The 17,900-nt window shown below is 54.4% G+C and overlaps 1 protein-coding gene across 1 annotated transcript; it reads left to right on the plus strand.

Annotated features, from left to right (window-relative positions):
• The first annotated feature begins 1,733 nt into the window (after nt 1-1,733).
• On the plus strand, nt 1,734-5,535 carry HSPB8 (heat shock protein family B (small) member 8). Its single transcript, XM_051634333.1, has 3 exons — nt 1,734-2,577; nt 3,588-3,651; nt 4,683-5,535. The coding sequence occupies exons 1-3, from the start codon at nt 2,199-2,201 to the stop codon at nt 4,840-4,842; spliced, it is 603 nt and encodes a 200-aa protein (XP_051490293.1). The 5' UTR covers nt 1,734-2,198; the 3' UTR covers nt 4,843-5,535.
• The last annotated feature ends 12,365 nt before the right edge of the window (nt 5,536-17,900 follow it).

Here is a 17,900-nt window from a genome sequence, read left to right on the forward strand (position 1 = left end):
TTCCTGGCTGGGGAGGGAGGATGGCCCAGAGTTATGTGGGGAAATGCAGGACTGGAGATGTTGGGAGGCTCCTGGAAACATGTCAGGATGTTGAGGCTGCCTGAAACCTCCTCGGAGTTTGTCCCCCTCTTGCTGTGGGCCAGTGTTTGCCTGGGCAGGTGCAGAGCTGGGTGTTAGGTGATCCCACTCCCCAGCCAAGGTAAGAGGTGTCCAGAGGCTTGCTGTGAGGCAATGTCTCCTGGAGCACTCTGCTGTCACCCCCGGGCAGCAGGAGCCCACACCTAGGCAGGACAAGGGAATGGAGTGGGTTGCTCTGCCCCTCCATTGGCAGCTGCCTCCCTGCACCCAGGGGTGCTCAGCCAGCATCTGGGACCTCTCCAGGCATCACTCTTGGTCTCTGGGAGACCCCCCCTGATGTCTGACTGTCCCCACACATGGAGGGAAGGAGCTGAGTGCTGGGGAGCAGCCCTGCACCGCTCCAGGGAGAGGCAGCTCCCCCCCCTCAGGGATGCCGCGTCGGTGCAGGGTGATTAACGCCCTTGGAGCGACCAGTGGCTGAATCGCTGCGCAGCCTGCGCCGCATTAAAGTCTTCCTGCTGTAATTAGTTCCATCAAGTCCATTAGAAGAAATTGCAGATGCTGGAGAGAAGGAGCATGAGGCAGAGCCAGAAGGGAGGACGCAGCATGAGGAAGTGCTCCCGTATCCAGCATGACCTTCACTGATGACATCCCATCCTCCAGCACAGCCCATCACCCACCCGAGCCATGCACGGACCACCTCCATGGAAAGCCCCTCGTGGCCACCAGGTACTCCCCGCGGTGCTGTCAGGGCTGGGTGCTGGCCGAGGGCTCTCTCACCACCGCTGCCGCGCCTCTTCCCACGGCTGCTGCCCCCTCCCCGCTGCTGCCCTGTAATTAGCCCCAGCGCCGCGCGGCTGTGATTACCCCGCCTCGCCCTGCCCGCACACGGAGATTGCAGCAGAGCCCGGGCACGCGGCGGGGCAGGAGGAGGAGGAGGCAGGTGCTGAGCAGCAGCGCCAGGGCCGGCCCTTGGTGCCTCTCCTTCCCGGCTTGGGGGACATTCCTCCACGTCTGGCCGGGGAAACGAGGCCGGAGAGGAGCATCCCATGTCGCACGGCTTCCCTCCTGCAGTCCTGCTCGCACCCACCCCATGTGGGCAAGCCCAGCTGGCCAACACCCTGCAGGCTGCTGGCCGCAACCAGGGATCCATCTCCTGCCCCAGCATCCCCCAAATAGCCACCCTCAGGGTGCTGCCACCCCCCGGGGGTGCCACCAGTGACCCATTTCCCGGTACAGTGGACTGCTCAGTGCCATGGGGACACGTGGCTTTACAGTGCAGGGAACAGCTTGGCCCAACCCCACCAAGGGGGGGGGTATTTTTAACAGGTGACACTGGGGGGAAAGCAGCTGGCCCTGAGCTCGGGGGCTATTTTGGGCAGGCTGGCTGGGTGCAGGGTCCTGGGAGGGGGAGGTGAGGGCCCAGGCAGCTGCCGAAGCTCCCTGGCCCCGTGGCAGCTGGGATCCTCGGGCCGACGGGAGAGGTCAGCTGCCACAGCCCAGATTCTCCACGGCTGTTTCATCCTCTCCAAAATACTCGGCTGACAGGGCAGGAATTGCAAAACACACACCCCCCTCCTCCCAAATCCACATAAATAGCACTCGCCTGGCGGCTGGAAGGTTAGAGAAGTTTCTCGGCTCTGAGCTCAGGCATTTATTGCAGCTCTTGCACAGGAGCAGCAGGGAAAGTCACCCATAAAGTGCTGGGGAGCAAGAGGAGAGAGATTAACTTCTTCATCTCGGGATATTTGGTTTGGTTTGGGTTTTTTTCTCCCTCTCCTGACGAGAAGTTTTATTTTCCTCTCCCTGGTCCCTGGGATCACGGCCAGACAGGAAGCATTTTCTCACGGCCAGAGACCTCCCTCCGTCCTTCCTGCGCTCCTCCAGCTCCCGGTGATTCAGCTCTGAATTGATTTTCTCTGTCGTCCTTCACCTGGTGCCGGGGAAGGAAGAGACCGTCCCCGCGGCATCCCCCCGCAAGCCGCGCGTCCTGCCCGGGGTGGATGCGTCTCCTCCGGGACAGGCTCCTCGGGGAAGTTCACAGGCAGGAGCAGCCGCGCAGGGGCTGAGGCTCCGTGGGAGAGCCCCGGGGACACACTCGGACCCCTCCGTTGCAAGCCATGGCTGACAGCCAGATGCCCTTTTCCTGCCATTACCCTGGCAGGCGCAGTGTCCGTGACCCGTTCCGGGAGCCCGGCTTGACCTCGCGCCTGCTGGACGATGACTTCGGCATGTCCCCCTTCCCCGGGGACCTGACGGCGGACTGGCCCGACTGGGCTCGGCCCCGGCTCACCACCACCTGGCCGGGTCCCCTGCGCACCGGCATGGCCCGAGCCTCCGCCATGGCCCCCGGCTACGGCGCCCGCTTCGGGGGGTACCCCGAGCCCCGCAGCCCCGCGCCCTTTCCCCGCGAGCCCTGGAAGGTGTGTGTCAACGTGCACAGCTTCAAGCCCGAGGAGCTGACGGTCAAAACCAAGGATGGCTACGTCGAGGTGTCAGGTGAGGGCGAAGGCACTGGGGAAGAACGGGGCATGAAAAGCAGCCCGGCCTGTTCCGGCTCAAGAAATTGCCATAAAATGCAAAAATCACCTTTATTTTAAGCCAGCGGCGGCAGCCCCGTGTTTGGGAGCAGGGCCAGGGCTGCGGGAAGGCTTTGGGCAGCCCCCTGTGTGGTTTGGGGGTCCCACAAGGGGACTGGGCTCACAAGCCGTGGTGGTTTGTGGCTAAAAATGAGAAGGAAAAGCCTCCTTTGGGGTAAATCTCCCTGCTTTTGGCCCCGGCTGGCAGGGGAGGCAGCACTGCGGCGGCAGCGCCCTGCCGAGCTGCCAAGAGGGGCCCCAGCCGGGCTCGGTTAATTATAGCCGGGGTGAGGCCAGAACGGAGGGAGATTCCCTTTAAAGGGGCCGAGCGAGAGGCAGCTCCGGTGCAGGGAAGTGGGGGGTAGTCACCCCACAAGTCCCCAGCCCTGAGAGAAGCCTCAGCCTAGGGATGAGCCAGCCAGAAGCTAAAAAATTCCCTAAAAATTCAGCTAAAGATGGGGAGAGGGGGTGTGGGCTTCACCACCTCCCTTCAGCCTGGCACCAACATCCTGCAGCACAGCCCTGGGGGTTTATTTGGGGTTCACAGCATTGCAGGGGGAAATGTGCAGGCCAGGGAGGGTTGGGGCAGGTACCAGTGTGATTTTAACTTCAGAGAAGCTCCAGGCCAGGAGCAAGGGGAGTGGGACAAGGGGGGATGCTGCCACCTCCAAAGATTTTATTACATCTGGGGGCCCAAGCTCATGGCAGCCTGCAAGACCCCAGGATCTCACTGGAAATACGGGTGTGCTGTGTCCAGCATCTCCTTTCACACTTAGGAGAAGCTCCCCAAGCCCTTCCCAGAGGGAAGGGTTTGCACTGTAGAAAGGAAACAACTCCTCTGGAAACCTTCCTGTGGGATTTTGTTGTTTGTTGGGGAAAAAAATAATCTCCCAGTGAGGTGGTGATATGGAGTGTTGCCCTTCCCTGCAGGCAAACACGAGGAGCAGCAGGTGGAAGGAGGGATCGTCTCCAAGAACTTCACCAAGAAAATCCAGTAGGTACCAGCTTTGTCAGTCTCCTCCAGGCCCAGGGCTGCGTTTGGAGCTTGTTGGGGTGCCGGGAAGCAGAAGGGGTGTGAGGAGTTGTGCTGCTGGTGCCAGCACATCCCCTGGGGTTCAGCGGGGCATGATGGGCTGACACCATCCCCAGAGAACATCCCGGTGTGTATCTGTCCATCTATCCCGGTGATGTCAGGCAGATTGCTATCTCGTTGACTCACCACCACAGCTCACTCTGGCAACAACACCAGCCAAGGGCAGGGAGGAAAGGCGAGTCCGGAGGCAGGACCCTGGCAAAGCGGGGGGCAGACCCCCCACCCGCAGGGCTCGTGGGGTTAAATGGGAGAAGCAGCAACGCCCGGGGCATGGGAAGGGTTTCCTCAGCTGGCAGCAGCTCAGCTTTGCTTTTCCAGCCCCGTGCATCCCAAACTCCCACGGGAAAAGCTGGGGCGAGCACCACGCTTCCTGCTGCTCGGCAGCTGCGGCGGCTCCTTTTACGGGCAAGGCTGCGGCCGGCGGGGATTTACTCCTGCTCGGCAGGAGCCCGGGCGGCACAAGCGGCTGGTGACATCCCGTCAAACACATCTGCTGGGGAGATTAAACAGAGGGGCCAGGCTGGCCAGGAGCCTCTTGAAATATCCCAGCACATTCCCGGGTGCTACGGTAACAAGGCGGGCTTTGCTGAGCCCCGCGCCGGGCTCGGCATCACAGAGTCAGGGAATCGTTTGGGTTGGAAAAGAGATTTAAGGTCGTGGAGTCCAATCATTAACCCAGCACTGCCAAGGCCACCGCTAAACCACATCCCTCAGCACCACATCCACGCTTTTTATTAAATCCCACCAGGCATGGTGACTCCACTGCTGCCCTGGGCAGCCCATCCCAGTTGCCTGGTCTGGAATCTGTGGTTCCTCACACGCTGGGGGTCCTGTGTGGGCTTCCCGAGGTTTGTTGTCCAGCAGGGATGGGGGATGCGGCCACCCCAGCCTCCCAGCTCTTAAACCATCTCACCTTTCCTCCCCTCCTGCAGGCTGCCCTACGAGGTGGACCCCATCACGGTCTTTGCCTCCTTGTCTCCGGAGGGGCTGCTGATCATTGAGGCGCCCCAGATCCCCCCCTACCAGCAGTACGGTGAGGGCGGCTGCGGCAGCGAGATCCCCGTGGAGAGCCAGGAGGCCACCTGTGCCTGACCAGCCACCCGTGTTCCCCCCATGCCCCGGCACCCCCTCCTCCTCTCTCCCCTCTCTCCCAGGACCCCCGCTCCCCAGTCCCCTGCAGCACAGTGTCCGGGCAGCCTCTGGCGAGGGTGACGGGTGCCGCGCTGGGGGGACGGCAGCACCCACCACCCCCTCTCCCAGGGGGATCAGCTGAGAGCCAGGGCACGCGCGCTGGGCACACGCACCGGGCACCAGGCCACCACCCCCGAGGGCTTGTAGCAGTCTGAGGTGCCAGTAGAGATGCTGTGCCCCTGGGGCCGAGCGGAATGGATGTCCTCATGAAGGTTGTTTTTTTGCTCTGAGTCGCTCGGATGGGACATTTATGACAATAGCAAAAAAAGGGCCCTTTTTTTTCCTCTAAAATTGAGGTGGAATCCTGTAGCCCTGTGTCTTTTCCTCTTCTGTGGGTTGTTTTTTTTTTTTGGGGGGGGGGTTGTTTGTTGGTTTGTTTTTTTTTAAAAACCTACATCTCTGCAAAGGACGCGTGTCCAGCAGCGGAGCTTGAGGGCACGTCCTGAGAAACACAAACTGTCCACGTGTCTTGAACGTTGCTTTTGGGGTTTGGTTGTTGGTTTTGTTTTGTTTTACTTTTTTTTTTTTTTTTCCAAAGAGAATTTGTGCTTTTACTTGTCAGACCTGAGGAATAAAACCCAATGGATGTTCTTAGCCTCCGTGCGTCTCAGTTGAGCCTGGGGGCCGGGTGTGAGGCTGCAGGAGGGCCCTGGGGAGGAGGGGGGCATGTCACCATGTGCCACCTCTTAGCCCAGCATGGGGTCATCCTCATAGAGGACAGGAGAAGAGAGATGTGTGGGGTTGGTTGCACTGATGGGCAGCTGAAGCATTTGCTTGGGTTTTTTTCTGCATTCTGTGAATACTGAGTCCCAGCTTCAGGGTGCTGGGGGAGACACTGAGCCTGGTGAGGACCATGGGCTCATCCTTTCGTTACCCCCTTGAGGGTTTGCAAATGATTCTCCTGCCTGGGGATGCTAAATCAGCCACTGAACTGGCTGGGTTTGCACCATCCCCCTTTCCATTTCACCCTGCCAGATCCTCCCTGACAGCTTCACAGGCAAGAACCTCCCAGCTAATTCCAGCAAATGGTTTCTGCTGGGGTCTGGAAACAGCCTTAAAATTGTTTCCAGGGGCAAAGCACCAGGTAAGATTCATGAACATGCTGCAATGCCCAGGGCTGGCAGAGCAGAGGTGCCAATGGGCAGGAGTTTTCCATCCATCTGTGCGACACCTGGACTGGGCACCCAGTTTTCCATGTCACCAGGTCCTTGGAGTTAAAAATACAACCTCACATGCTCTGCTCTGGCTCATTTGGGATGTGGTTACCAACAACAGCCCACCACATGCTGTAAACCCCAGCCTGGGTGCTTGGGGGCCACCCTGGTACCCACAGTCCAGGTCACAGAGGGGAGCTTGGGGGCTCTCGCCCTTCGTTTATATATTATATTTGATTTTTAATAGTTATTACAGAACCTGGACCCCCAGGTTGTGGACAACACCCCGACACTGGTCAGCAGGAGGCAGCCCCAGGCTCAGCCACGACAGCTCTGCCAGGGCCAGCCGTGAGCACAGCAATTTTTATGAATAAAATGTAACTCCTGAAATGCAACACCCACCCCAGGATGGACAGCAAAAAAGTCATGAGGCACAGCTCCTGCCCTGTGTCCCTGTGCCACTCGGAGCCCCATGGCTGACACCTCTCCAGCACAAAACACCCCTCCTCTTCCTCACCCTTTCAAATAATTTATTTTTTTTTTCAGTCTGTTTTTTAAAAACACCCCCAGGCTCCCTGCCTCCTGCAGCCAGAGGCTGCACTTGACCCCCCAGCAGCCCTGACCCTGAGGGCTGCCCCAGGCTGGGCTGTGGGCTCCAGGGACCAGCTGGGGCCCCACGGGGGCTGTGGGGGGGATTGGCCACAGCTGAGCTCTGCTCCCACCCCCGAGGGGATGGGCAGGTCCCCGGGCTGCAGCTGCACCAGGGATGGGGCCAAGCGAGCCCCAGGCTCAGGGAAGAGATGCTGCAGTGACAGCTCCTGGTGACAGCTCCTGGTGGCAGCTCCTGGTTTTCCTGCTGATCATAGAATCATAGAGCTATTCAGGTTAGAAAAGTCCCTTGGGATCACCGAGTCCAACCATCATCCCTACTTTACAAAGTTCTCCCCTATATCCACCAACACCACATCCAAACGATCCTTAAACACATCCAGGGACGGTGACTCCAGCACCTCCCTGGGCAGCCTATTCCAGTGTCTAACCACTCTTCCTGTGAAAAAATCCTTCCTAACGTCCAGTCTAAACCTGCCCTGGTGCAGCTTGAAGCCCTTCCCTCTTGTTCTGTCACACCTGTGAGAAGACACCAGCACCAACCCCTTTACACTGCAGTTTGGGGGAGGAAGATTTAATCACACTCAGGTTTATTTGGTTCTGCTTTCTGATGAATTCCCTAATAACATCTTCCAACAGTCTTTGTCAGATGCATTAAGCAATAACTTCTTAATGGCTGAGGTTGGCATCAGCAATTAGCACCAAGGACCTCTCACACCAGCCAGCGGCGTCTGAAGCTGTTGGGTTGTCTGGAGTATCAAACACTAATGAAATAATTGTAAGTGGAGATCTGCTCTTCTTTTCTTTTCTTTCCTTTTTTTTTTAAAAGTATGACTTGATTATTGAAGGGAAGGAGGTTTTTAAAAAGGAGCCATCCCTGCTGATGTGGAGGCAGAAATATAAGGGTGTTTGTGCGTCAGCCTCCGTGTCTGAGGAGGGTGGGGTGGGAAAATGTGTGTTCCTGGGGTCCCAGGGCCAGCAGGGAGCAGGAGCTGTTTGCTCATCCTCAGCCTGCCCGTGAGGTAACGGCTTGAAGCCCTCAGAGCTGTGACACCATGCTGTGATGGCCACTTGGCCAATTACATACAATTTCATGGGTTTCCAGTGATGACACTGCACGAGGTGGTGTCACAACACTTCATGGTTTATGGCTTCATACCAGCTCTAACGGGGAGTTGCTGAGGGCAGGATGAGGCTTTGGGCAAGGACCCTCCTGGCAGGGAGGAGCAAGGTCCCTGCAGGTTCAAGCTCGGGCTGGCTGAGGGGGCTGGGGAGACACTGAGACTCCGGGCTGTGCATTTTGGGACCCTCTCATACATGGGGTGAGCAACTCACCTTGCACAGGGCACCCCAGCCCCAGCAGCACCTCACTACTGGCCCCCTCCAAGTCACTCAGAGGCTGGTGCTCCCTTGTTTTTCCTTCTGGAGCAGCATGAGACTTATCAATATCCAATTCATTGAAAGCCAAATTATTTTTACTGCTGAAAGAGGTGGAGGAACCATCCTAATCAAGTCTTTCAAGTCCTGCTGCCAGCACGGGCCCTGCCCCAGGAGGGGAAGGGAGCAGGTGTTGGAAATATTTTATTTTTTCCTTTCTGAAAAGTCAGTTCTGGTAAAATAAACAATGGTATCTGAAAGAGGCCGGTGTAATTAAGCAGTTGGATGCTTGGCAATTAGCATTAGGCTCTTTGTTGCCACTGGTGCCAGCACGTGGCTGGGCAGCAGCTGGAGAAGGGAGCACAGATGCTGGGCCTGGGGCTGAGCTGGGAGATCCAGCAGCTCTTGGAAGCCTCTCAGGACCATGAGCTTGCAAGCTCAGCTCTAAGCCCCACCAAAGCTCTCCTGGGCAGCTGGAAGAAGGCGCAAGTGTTTTGTGCTTCCATTTTGTTTTGGGAAAGTTTTTTCCAGCTTCTTGGTTGATCCCTCCTGCAGCACAAGCTGGTGATTCCCAGTGCTGCAGACATGGAGCTGGGATGGGCTGATGGGGAGGGCTTGGGGCTGGGAACAGAGTGCTGTGAGATAAGGGGGCTGAGTCATGAGAAACCAGCCTTGGGAGCCTGTGGCTGCAGAAGTGATAAGGATAAGGTCACCTGAGCCCTGGCAGAGCTTGTCAGCAGCTCAGGGGCAGGACGTTTGGCTCTCAGGAGGTGAATAAACCTCTTGGCCATGTCCTGCTGCCCATCCTGAGCTGCTGAGGAAGCCACAGGACCTCCACCAGCCCCTGGCAAGGCTGGGGCAGGGGCACAGGCAGTTTGTCTGGTTTACACCCCACCCGAGCCAGGCTGGGTGAGCACGTGGCTCCCAGCCTGTCCCAGAGGATTTATTTTCCTAAAATGGAAGTAAAAGCCGAATTGATTTATTTTGGTTGGCAGCATGCAGAGCAGGGTAAATAATCCCCAAGAAGTTCCAGATCCATCCAGATAAACCAGGCATGTCTAGAGGCCCTGTTTCTACTCCTAGAAGAGCTGGGTTGGTCTGATTTTCTCGCTCCTCAGCCCCAGCATGTGCCTGGGCAGAGCCGTGGCCAAGGCTGGCACAGCAGCTCCCAAAGCTGTGTCCAGCCCTCCTCTGGGCAAGCAGCACTTTTGCATCCGTGTGTGCCCATGGCTCAGGAGCTGGTTTTAATTCCTGCAGATCACCTGGGTTTGCAGAGAGGGTTCGATATGACACCTTTAGTTGTTTCTCCTCCCCAGAGCTCCTCCTCCACAGCATCTCTTGGTTCCTGAGGGTTTCTCACTATTTCTCACCCAAACCCAAGCCCCTTCCATACAGGACAGTCCCTTTTCCCCCAAAGGATGTTCCCCCAGGTGTTTGCTAAAGTCAGGATCATCTGGGGTCTTCCCCCATTTCTCTTTGGGAGTTTCTCTTCTGTTGCAGATGTTGCTCTGTTGCAGTTTTGGTCTCTACTTGCAAAGTGAATCTTGGCTGCTTTATTTTGGATGTGTCCAAAGAGAAGTCTTTGCTGTGTGATGGAAGGAGATGGAGGGAAGGAGATTTTCTCCTGTTTGTTTTCTTTTGTCAGTCTTTAAACCCACTTGCAAACACTGCTGGTAATCAAGGGCTTTCTTGCCCTTTGAGTGACATGCTGAAGTGCAGCCTCCTGCTCCCAGTCAGCTGCTCCACAGCAAACCCATCCTGAAGGAAAGGCAAATTTTGCCTTAATTTTCTTCTTTCATATTGCAACAAAAAGCTTTCTATCTGAGGCAGCCTTGGAAAAAAATCTCCTTATTAAAAGACCTCCTTGAAACATATTATAGCAAGGAGGAGGGCAGTTATGAAGCACAAAAAAGCCTGCAGAAGAGCTCATTAAAACAATAAATTACAACTAATTAGAATAAATCAAGGTAAATCATCTCCAGTGTGAAAGTAAAATGAGGTGTGAGTGAGTGTTTTTAATAAAGCTAGTGCTAATCCCAGGCTCCTCTTTACAATGATGGTGAGTCCTGCTGCAGGGATGATCCTGTTGCTGGAACTGGGGTGGGAAATGGACCCAGATAAAGGTGAGGGGAACATGGAGCTCGTGGGATTTTTGTTTCCCAATCAGAGCTGCCTGTCCCTAATTGCAGTGGGTTTTGGGGTAGCACAGCATTCCCAGTGGCTTGCAGAGGGGCAGGCACAGGTCGAGGCATTTTGGTTTGTTCACTTTGTGGTTTTTTTTTTCACTGCACAAAGTGGTCGTGGAGTTTTGTTCCTCTTTCTCATATCACTTCATCACTTGCAGCCACAGCTAAATGACTCCTCTGCATAATTAGCAGTGAGATCATCATGACTGCCTTGGCTCGGAGTTATTTCTCCTCTAGTTTCCAAAGAGCTGCTCAAAACAAAGGAGAGGAGGAGGAGTGGGGAGAGAGGCAGGGGGATGGGTGCCCTGCTTTGTACCCAGGCAGTCCCAAAACATGGGTGCAGGAGGGGGACCTGCATAGGATATCATTGACCAGAAGGTCTTTGAGCTGCTGAAGTGAAAGTTTCCCTGCTAAAATGAGTGTATTTCTTCTAAAAGCACCTGGAAGGGGGCTTAGCTCTGGGGAATGTGGAGCCCAGAGGCAGCAGAGGCCAGGGTCAGTGGGGCTGCTGCTGGGACACCATGGCTTGAGCCTTCTCAGTGCTGCTCCCCCATGAGAAGAGCACTGCTGCCAGTGCTGGAGAAATGTATTAGTTTCATTAAGTTTAAATAATTAGCTCCAGGCCTTGATAATGATACTTAATGGATCCAATTTTTTTTTTTTTTTCTGTGGTCATGCTGTTGTATACAGTGGTGTCTCTCATTAATAACCTTTTTAAACCTCCTTGCTTTCACTGTCACTAATTATGTTCAAGCCCTTCTGCCTAAGCTCAATTAGCTGCCTATAAAGAAGTTTCACCCCATGAAGAGCACCCAGCTCTGCCAGGAGGCAGGTGCTGATGTCTTGGGTTACTGGGCTTGGATTTGGCCCCAGGAGCCACGGGCTGGACCTGGCAGGGTGGTCAGGGCACCGTGGTGGGTGCTGCTTTGGGCAGGAAGTGGTGGAAAGCCTTGGGGATGTTCTGCTTGGCTCAAAACCTCTTTCCTAGTCACCCCCTGAGTTCTGCAGGGGAGTTAACACGAGCCAGGACTGCCCCACACCCTGGGTTTTGTCCCCTATCTGTGTCTGAAGGCAGATGATGAGCAGCTGGTGGGGTGGTGAAGCCAAACACTGCTCTCTGCTCTTCCCAGGGTGTGATCAGAATTGCACTGAGGACTCTGTGTTAGCTCAGGGAAGGTGTACCTAAGCCTGGGATCTGCCTCTTACTGCAAGACCAAAACACCCTCAGGACGAGCTGCCAGGCTTGGCTGCTGCTCTGCTCCTCCTTCCTGTCCCCCTGCAAGCTGATGAATCCATTAGGATTAACCTCTCTTTAGCTCCCTGATGAGCTGCATTTTTAAATTCCTCTTTTTTTTTTTTTCCATCAAGCCAGAGGAAAAAAAAAAAAAAGAGGCCAATTTGCAGGGATGCTGATTTACTGCAACTTTTGAAAAGCAGGGGGAGGGCTGGGAAGGCATGCTCAGCATTCCAGGTCCTCCCAGCATTCCAGCTAGCTCCAGCCACCAGGAGCCACCTTTGGGAAGAGCACTACAGGACCAGCATCCACCTGAGTTCCCCAGGGCTGATGTCTGATGGTATTGGTGCAAACATGGAAGATGCAGCTTGCATTTCCAGGGCTGAAAATGTCCTGCTCTGTACGCTGGGGAAACTGAGGCACACGTGAAGTGACGTGTGTGGAGTAGTAAGGTTGATCCTCAGCCCTTGGGTGGCTTTTTGGCTCCTCGTGGACATCAGTTTCTCCACTGGAAATGTCCCTGGCTCCTCTGAACAGCACACAGTGTGAATTTCTCCAGACCAGGCTTCTTGCTTTAAGGTCTCACAGGGTGGTAACACCACAGTTTTGCCTCATCCAGGCCTGATTTGGCAGGTGTAGACCCAGTCCTGGGTTTACTAAACCTGAGTTTAGCCCATGGCCTCAGTGAGCTGCCAGACCCCTCCAGAGTCAGGGGGTGTTTGATGACAAAAGCTTTGCCCTCCTGTAACAGGGGCTTGAGTCCTGGCTTTGCCTGTGGAATCATGTGGGAAAAAATCACCCCTTTGATTAGGGGACGTGCTTGTGTGGGCAGGGGTTAAGGCTCTGGCTGCAGCTCAGCCAAGCCAAGGGCTGGGGGCTGGAGAGCTGAAGGACACAGCTCATCCTGCCACCAAAGCCCTTCTCCTCCCAAGCTGTGTTTTGGGGTGAGCTGTCTGCAAGGAGCAGCTTTCCTCACAGCCATTTGGGGTGTCTAAGAAGGGCTGAGTGCAGCAGGGACACCCCCAGAGCCCTGCTCTGGGAAGGATGAGTGGAAATGGCCTCAAGTTTGAGCCAGGGGAGGTTTAGATTGGAGATTTGGAAAAATTTATTTACTGAAAGAGTGGTCAAGCACTGGAACAGGCTGCCCAGGGAAGTGGTGGAGTCACCATCCCCAGAGGTGTTTAAGAAAAGTATAGATGTGGCACTTCAGGACATGATTTAGTAGGTGTGGTGGTGTTGGGTTGACAGTTGGACTTGATCTTAGAGGTGTTTCCCAACCTTAATGATTCTATGATTCTCCTCTCCCAGGCTGCCTGCTTGCAGGATGCCTAGAAGGACCTTTCAGATTTCTCTAAGGTTTTGGAGTAGCTCAGTGTGTTTCCAAGCTATTTTGGGGTGCCTGAGTGGGAAACACAAGACCTGGACACGTGCATCTCTGTGCACCCATATACAAGAGCCTGCAGCTCCCAGTGTTTAGGCAAGCAGGTTCAAAGCTCTGCAAGGGAATCTTTTTTTCCATGACTTTAGCAAAACAAGGCAAAAGCAAGCAGAAATCAGCACAAAAGGAAGCAGAGGAGTTTGCCTCGTGGACTGCAGCACTCAAAGCTGGGCTCACCTGCACGGGTGGTGTTGGAACTGGGAACGTCTCTCAGGAGCTGTCTGTGAGCTGTCAAAATAGATTATAAGCTACAGTTGAGGTTTAAAAAGCTTCACACTGATGCACAATTTAGGTGAAGTGTCTTGATTTCCATAGCTATACAACAAGATTTTCTGAAATTGCAATGATATGAGAAAATGTCTTTTAAAGTGGCACCCAGATGGTGGGGGGAAATTGTGCTGTTCGGGTTCTCTGCAGATAAATTGAAGATAAAGGGATGTTAAACATTTTATAGGTTTGTGGGTTTTTTTTCTTCTCCCTCCCTTCCACCACCTGCTACTGAAATGCCACAAGAGGAATCATCAAACAGAGCAAATGAGATCCTTCTGGCACACAGCTCAGGAGATGGCCTCAGCTCAGTCCTGCATTTGGTGGCAATTAACACTGTCAGACCCTGAACACAGCAGGGTCAGGTCTGGGCTCCAAGGCAGAGGTTGGGATGCACGTGTAGAGCAGGAGGGGTTGCAGGACTTGGGTTTCTCAGGGCCTTTGTGTGACCACGATGTGAGCAGAGAGTGATGAGGAGAGGCTGTTGGATCTGATGGGGTGATGGCTCGGGGGGTGCAGGTGAGGTGCTGCTCCTCAGAGCCAGCTCTGGAGGAAAACTGTCCATAAAATCAGGGCCCAGGTGGATGCAGGCAACCTTTGTGCCAACAAACCTCCTGACCACTCCTCAGGAAGGCAGCTCCCAAGGCTGGGATTTCTGGGGGGTTTGCCCAAACCCATTTCTAAGCAAAGAGGAGCAGCAACCTTTGGGTGTCAGGGCTCAGCCCTGGGACTTGCAGCGTGAGTGAGATGTAATGCCTGGAGCTGTATTTCTCCTTGGAAAGCCACCTGCTGTGGGATGCAGAGACCCCAAATGCAAGAATGGAGCATTTGGTTATAAATGTCCCCAATTCCAACCATCCCCAGAGCTCTGCTGCTTTGGGGATGGGCTCTGGCTTTGAGATGATGCTGCAGAGCCTCCCCAGCATCACTCTGGGGGCAGCGGGTAATTCTCTAGCAGGTTTTTTTCCTTTCCCACCCCCCTCTCCTTGGCATCCACAAGCAAGGAGCTGCTTTGCTCCTGAGCTAAATATGTCACTTTGTCTTGTGGTGGCTGCCAGGTTTTAACGCTGGCAACTTGTGAAAGCACCGGGAGGACAAATGCCAATTGCTACACATCCGTCTGTACTCAAGGAAGCAGAACAGGGACCGGGCTTTGTGGCTTTTTTTGTTTTTGTTTTGAAAGCAAAATGAGCATGTTTACCCCCTCGTTTACTTAAGCTGTTAGTCATGGCAAAAGAAACGTGTGCGGGCTGGTTTGTCTCCCCCGACGGGTCCCGCTTCCCCGGGGCGGTGCTCGGGGGAGGGGAGAGCACCAGCAGCAAATACCAAGTCCTGGTTGTGTTGCTGCTCGGGAGGGTGAGCCAAGGGTGATGGGAGAGCAGCTCTGGGGCTCCAGGAAAGCCTTTCCCACATCCATACCTCCCTCCCCACTTGTGCAGGTGAACACTGATGAGCTGAGCAGCCACAGTGCCCAGGCCATGCCCTGCACCCAGCAGCATCCTCTGACTGCTGCTTAAAGCCCCATCCAAGCTTGGTCCACGAGGGGCAGCTGCCCTTTCAGCTCGGCCCTGGGCAAGCTTTTATACATACACTTTACTATTGTTGTTGTTGTTATTATTGTTATTATTATTATTTTCCACTGTGCTCAGATTCATCCCAGCACAGTTCCCTGTTGGCAGGCAGGGTGATGCTCCCCACGGGTGGTGAGATGTCTTTGTGCTTAACACACAATGGAGGTCCCTGGCAGGGTGTATTGCTGGGCTTTTTCCAGTGTGGCAGAACGCTTCCCTGTTGGGATCTGGCTCGAGTTTTGGGAGAAGAGACCCTGCGAGTTATTTCAGTGGAAGGAGCCTGCAGGGAGCACCTGCTCACCAGCAGTCTGGGCTTTCCAACCCCCAGCAGCACCGCAGGAAGCCAGGAGGGCTGGGGCGAGGTATTTTTAAACCACCTCAGCCAGGCAGGCTTTGCCAGAGCTCTGCCTTTTCTCCTTATCTCTTCCTGCAATTACAGAATGATCCTGTGACTGCTCTCCTGTGGTTCAATGCAAGCAGCTTCGGGCAGTCACAGTGCCTGTAACACACAGCAGTGCTTTCTGGTAGGACACGGGACTGTCTCGTGTTATCGCAGCTTGAGATGTTCAGCAAATAATTGGAATCCTCCCTTCAAATGCCAGGTTATTGTGGAGGGGGGCAGTCATATTATCTAATATACTTCAGAAAAAAAAGATGGTAATAGTGATACTGTTTGGTGGAGCACTGTGCATGCAACAAGGCTGTCACTTGTCACCAAGAATGCTGTGTGTGGCAGCCTGCTGAAATGAAAGCCCAAGCCAGGCTGGCAGCACTGCCAGGGCTCTGCCAGCACAATCCTGTCTTCCCAGAGCCAGTGAGGATGTTCTGTACCACAGAGCTGTGCTGCCTTGGCTGGTGCCCCCTGGCAGGGCAGTGCTGGTGTCCTGGCACGCTGTGGCTGCAGGGACATGGGCAGCACTGCCCTAGGTCTGATGTTCATGATATGTCTTGTTTTTGGTGGAGATGCTCACCCTGAGCTGAGCTCTGCTGCCTGCCTGAGCTCCCTCCCAAATCCAGCTGCTGCTCACAGCCCAGTCTTACCCAATGGATCCTGTGTTTCTGTTGGGGTCAGCGGATCCTAACTCCATCCCATGGGATGTGCAGGGGGAGCAGTGGGTGTGTGAGCCCTGGGGCTGTTCACCCCACAGGATGGGCAGATGCTGCATCACCCTGATGCCCAGGCTCCCAGGGCAGCCTGCAGCTGGTAGTACCAGGCACTCACTTTTCTCCCTCTTTCCTTTAAAAAAGACATTTCAAAAGTAAAACCAATGTGAAGATGGGCAGTTAGGAGTGTGGAAATGAATCCCTAATGTTATAAGAGTATGAGAGGTTTCTGCAGGAATTCACCTCTGCTGTGTTTGCTCCACAGTAAGCCATAAACTTTCTGGGGACACAAAAACCTCTTTAGTTTTTCTCTTGAAGAATTTCCAAGCTAACCTAGTGCACGTTTCCCCCAGCTGCTGCCCTGTCTGTTGGGGGCTTCCACCCCTGTGTGTGACAAGGGCCTCCTGCAGGTGGGGGGATGCTGGGATGCTCACTGCATCCCAACGAAAGCCACAGCAAAACCCTCCCCAAGTTTCCACAACCTCATATTTTTTTTTTATCTTTTTTTTTTTTATAATGGAGTGGGAAATGGAAAGCTCTGCAGAAATGAAATGTCTCTCTCAAATCATCACAGGTTATTTTTATGTGCATCTATATTTTCTTGCATGTGTGTAAATACCTCCCCCACACACGTACTTTTATCTTGAGGAGTGAAACAAAAATAGCTGGAGACTGAAAGGGGAACGGGCGAGGGGGTGGTTGTGCTTTTTGGAAGGATCTCTTCAAGGTTCAGAAGCTGTGAAGCCGTGGTGAGAACATGATCTGACAAAGCCTGAGCTTCTCTGGGCCTATGAGAAATGGTGTTAATGAAAGAGATGTTAATGACTTTCCCTCTGTTTCAATTTATTCTAACCTGCTGTGGACAAGAGTGCAGACTCAGTGTTGCACTTGAGGAAGTTCTGAGGAACCAGCTGTGAGTGTGCTGGGAACTGCTGCTCAGGGGCTTGGAAAAAAGACCCCTACCCTGTAGACATTGGGCTAGCACGGGAGGATTCCCCAGCCTCTCTGGGATGGCACAGGGAAACTCCCTGCCTCTCTGGGCTGGTGGCAGCACCTGCCTTTCCCTCTATGGCCACAGAGCCCAGCTGCTCTCCCCAAGCCTCCTGCTCTGCCCATTGCTGGGGAGGTGCTGTGTGATGCTGGAGGAGAAGGGGGGCATGATGCATCTTGATACTGATGTTCTGTAGGCTCTTATTTAATTTTTTTTTTCTCCCTTTCTTAAGTAGAACAGCAGCAAGGAGAGATTTCTGAGTGCTTGAGCTCTGCAAAGGGAGCATATTTCCCTAGGGAATGCAAAACAGGGAGGGTTATGTGATCTGGCAAAGCTGGTGCTACACAACCCACAGTCCTGCATGTCTTGGCTTAGGGTCATTTATTATCATTGCTTGCCTTATTTATTTATTATTTTTTTAATGGCAACAAAAGGGGGATTACAAAGCCCTCTGCTGTGGGAAGCTGTGTGGCTGGGCACTGGGGTGGATGGGGCACAGTGATGTTTGTCCAGGGCATTGGACCTCAAACTGCACCAGCTGAACTAGAGGCAAAGTGCTGCTCCTAGGAATTAAACCATTGTGTCTAATAATACCTGGGCTGCAACCAGCTCCCCTGGGTGGCAGCAGGGCCACCAGGCCCCAAGATGCAGTGTCCTGCAAAGTCACCGTCCCCCTCCTGACGGGAGGAGACAAAGTCCTGCAGGACACGCAGCTCAAAATCTGTCTTCTGCAAAGGTTTGTGCCCTGGGCCCAGGCAGTTTGGAGGCAACGTCTGGCAGAGGCACTTTGTTTTTAAAGCAGCTCCCAGGAGGGGGTTGGCAACGTCCCATGAGGCTCTTGCTGAGCAAGTTCCTGGCAGCTGTGCAGGCAGGACAGCACAGTGAGGGGCAGCGTGGCCTTGGGGGGCAGAGCGTTGCCCTGCTCTGTGTTCTGGGGACAGATTTGCTCAGTGCACCAAAGGCCAGAGCCACTTCTGGACTGGAGCAGCTCTGGTTGCTGTTTCTGGGGAGGTCAGGCTGTGGCCAAG

Source organism: Apus apus, chromosome 16 (assembly GCF_020740795.1).
Source record: "Apus apus isolate bApuApu2 chromosome 16, bApuApu2.pri.cur, whole genome shotgun sequence".
In the NCBI taxonomy this organism is placed as follows: domain Eukaryota; kingdom Metazoa; phylum Chordata; class Aves; order Apodiformes; family Apodidae; genus Apus; species Apus apus.

Bases quoted from the DNA above. Each gene is read 5' to 3' on its own strand.
- HSPB8 (XM_051634333.1), top strand. From the start codon at position 2,199: ATGGCTGACAGCCAGATGCCCTTTTCCTGCCATTACCCTGGCAGGCGC. The intron at 2,578-3,587 runs GTGAGGGCGAAG...CCTTCCCTGCAG, and splicing joins TGGCTACGTCGAGGTGTCAG to GCAAACACGAGGAGCAGCAG. The intron at 3,652-4,682 runs GTAGGTACCAGC...CCCCTCCTGCAG, and splicing joins AACTTCACCAAGAAAATCCA to GCTGCCCTACGAGGTGGACC.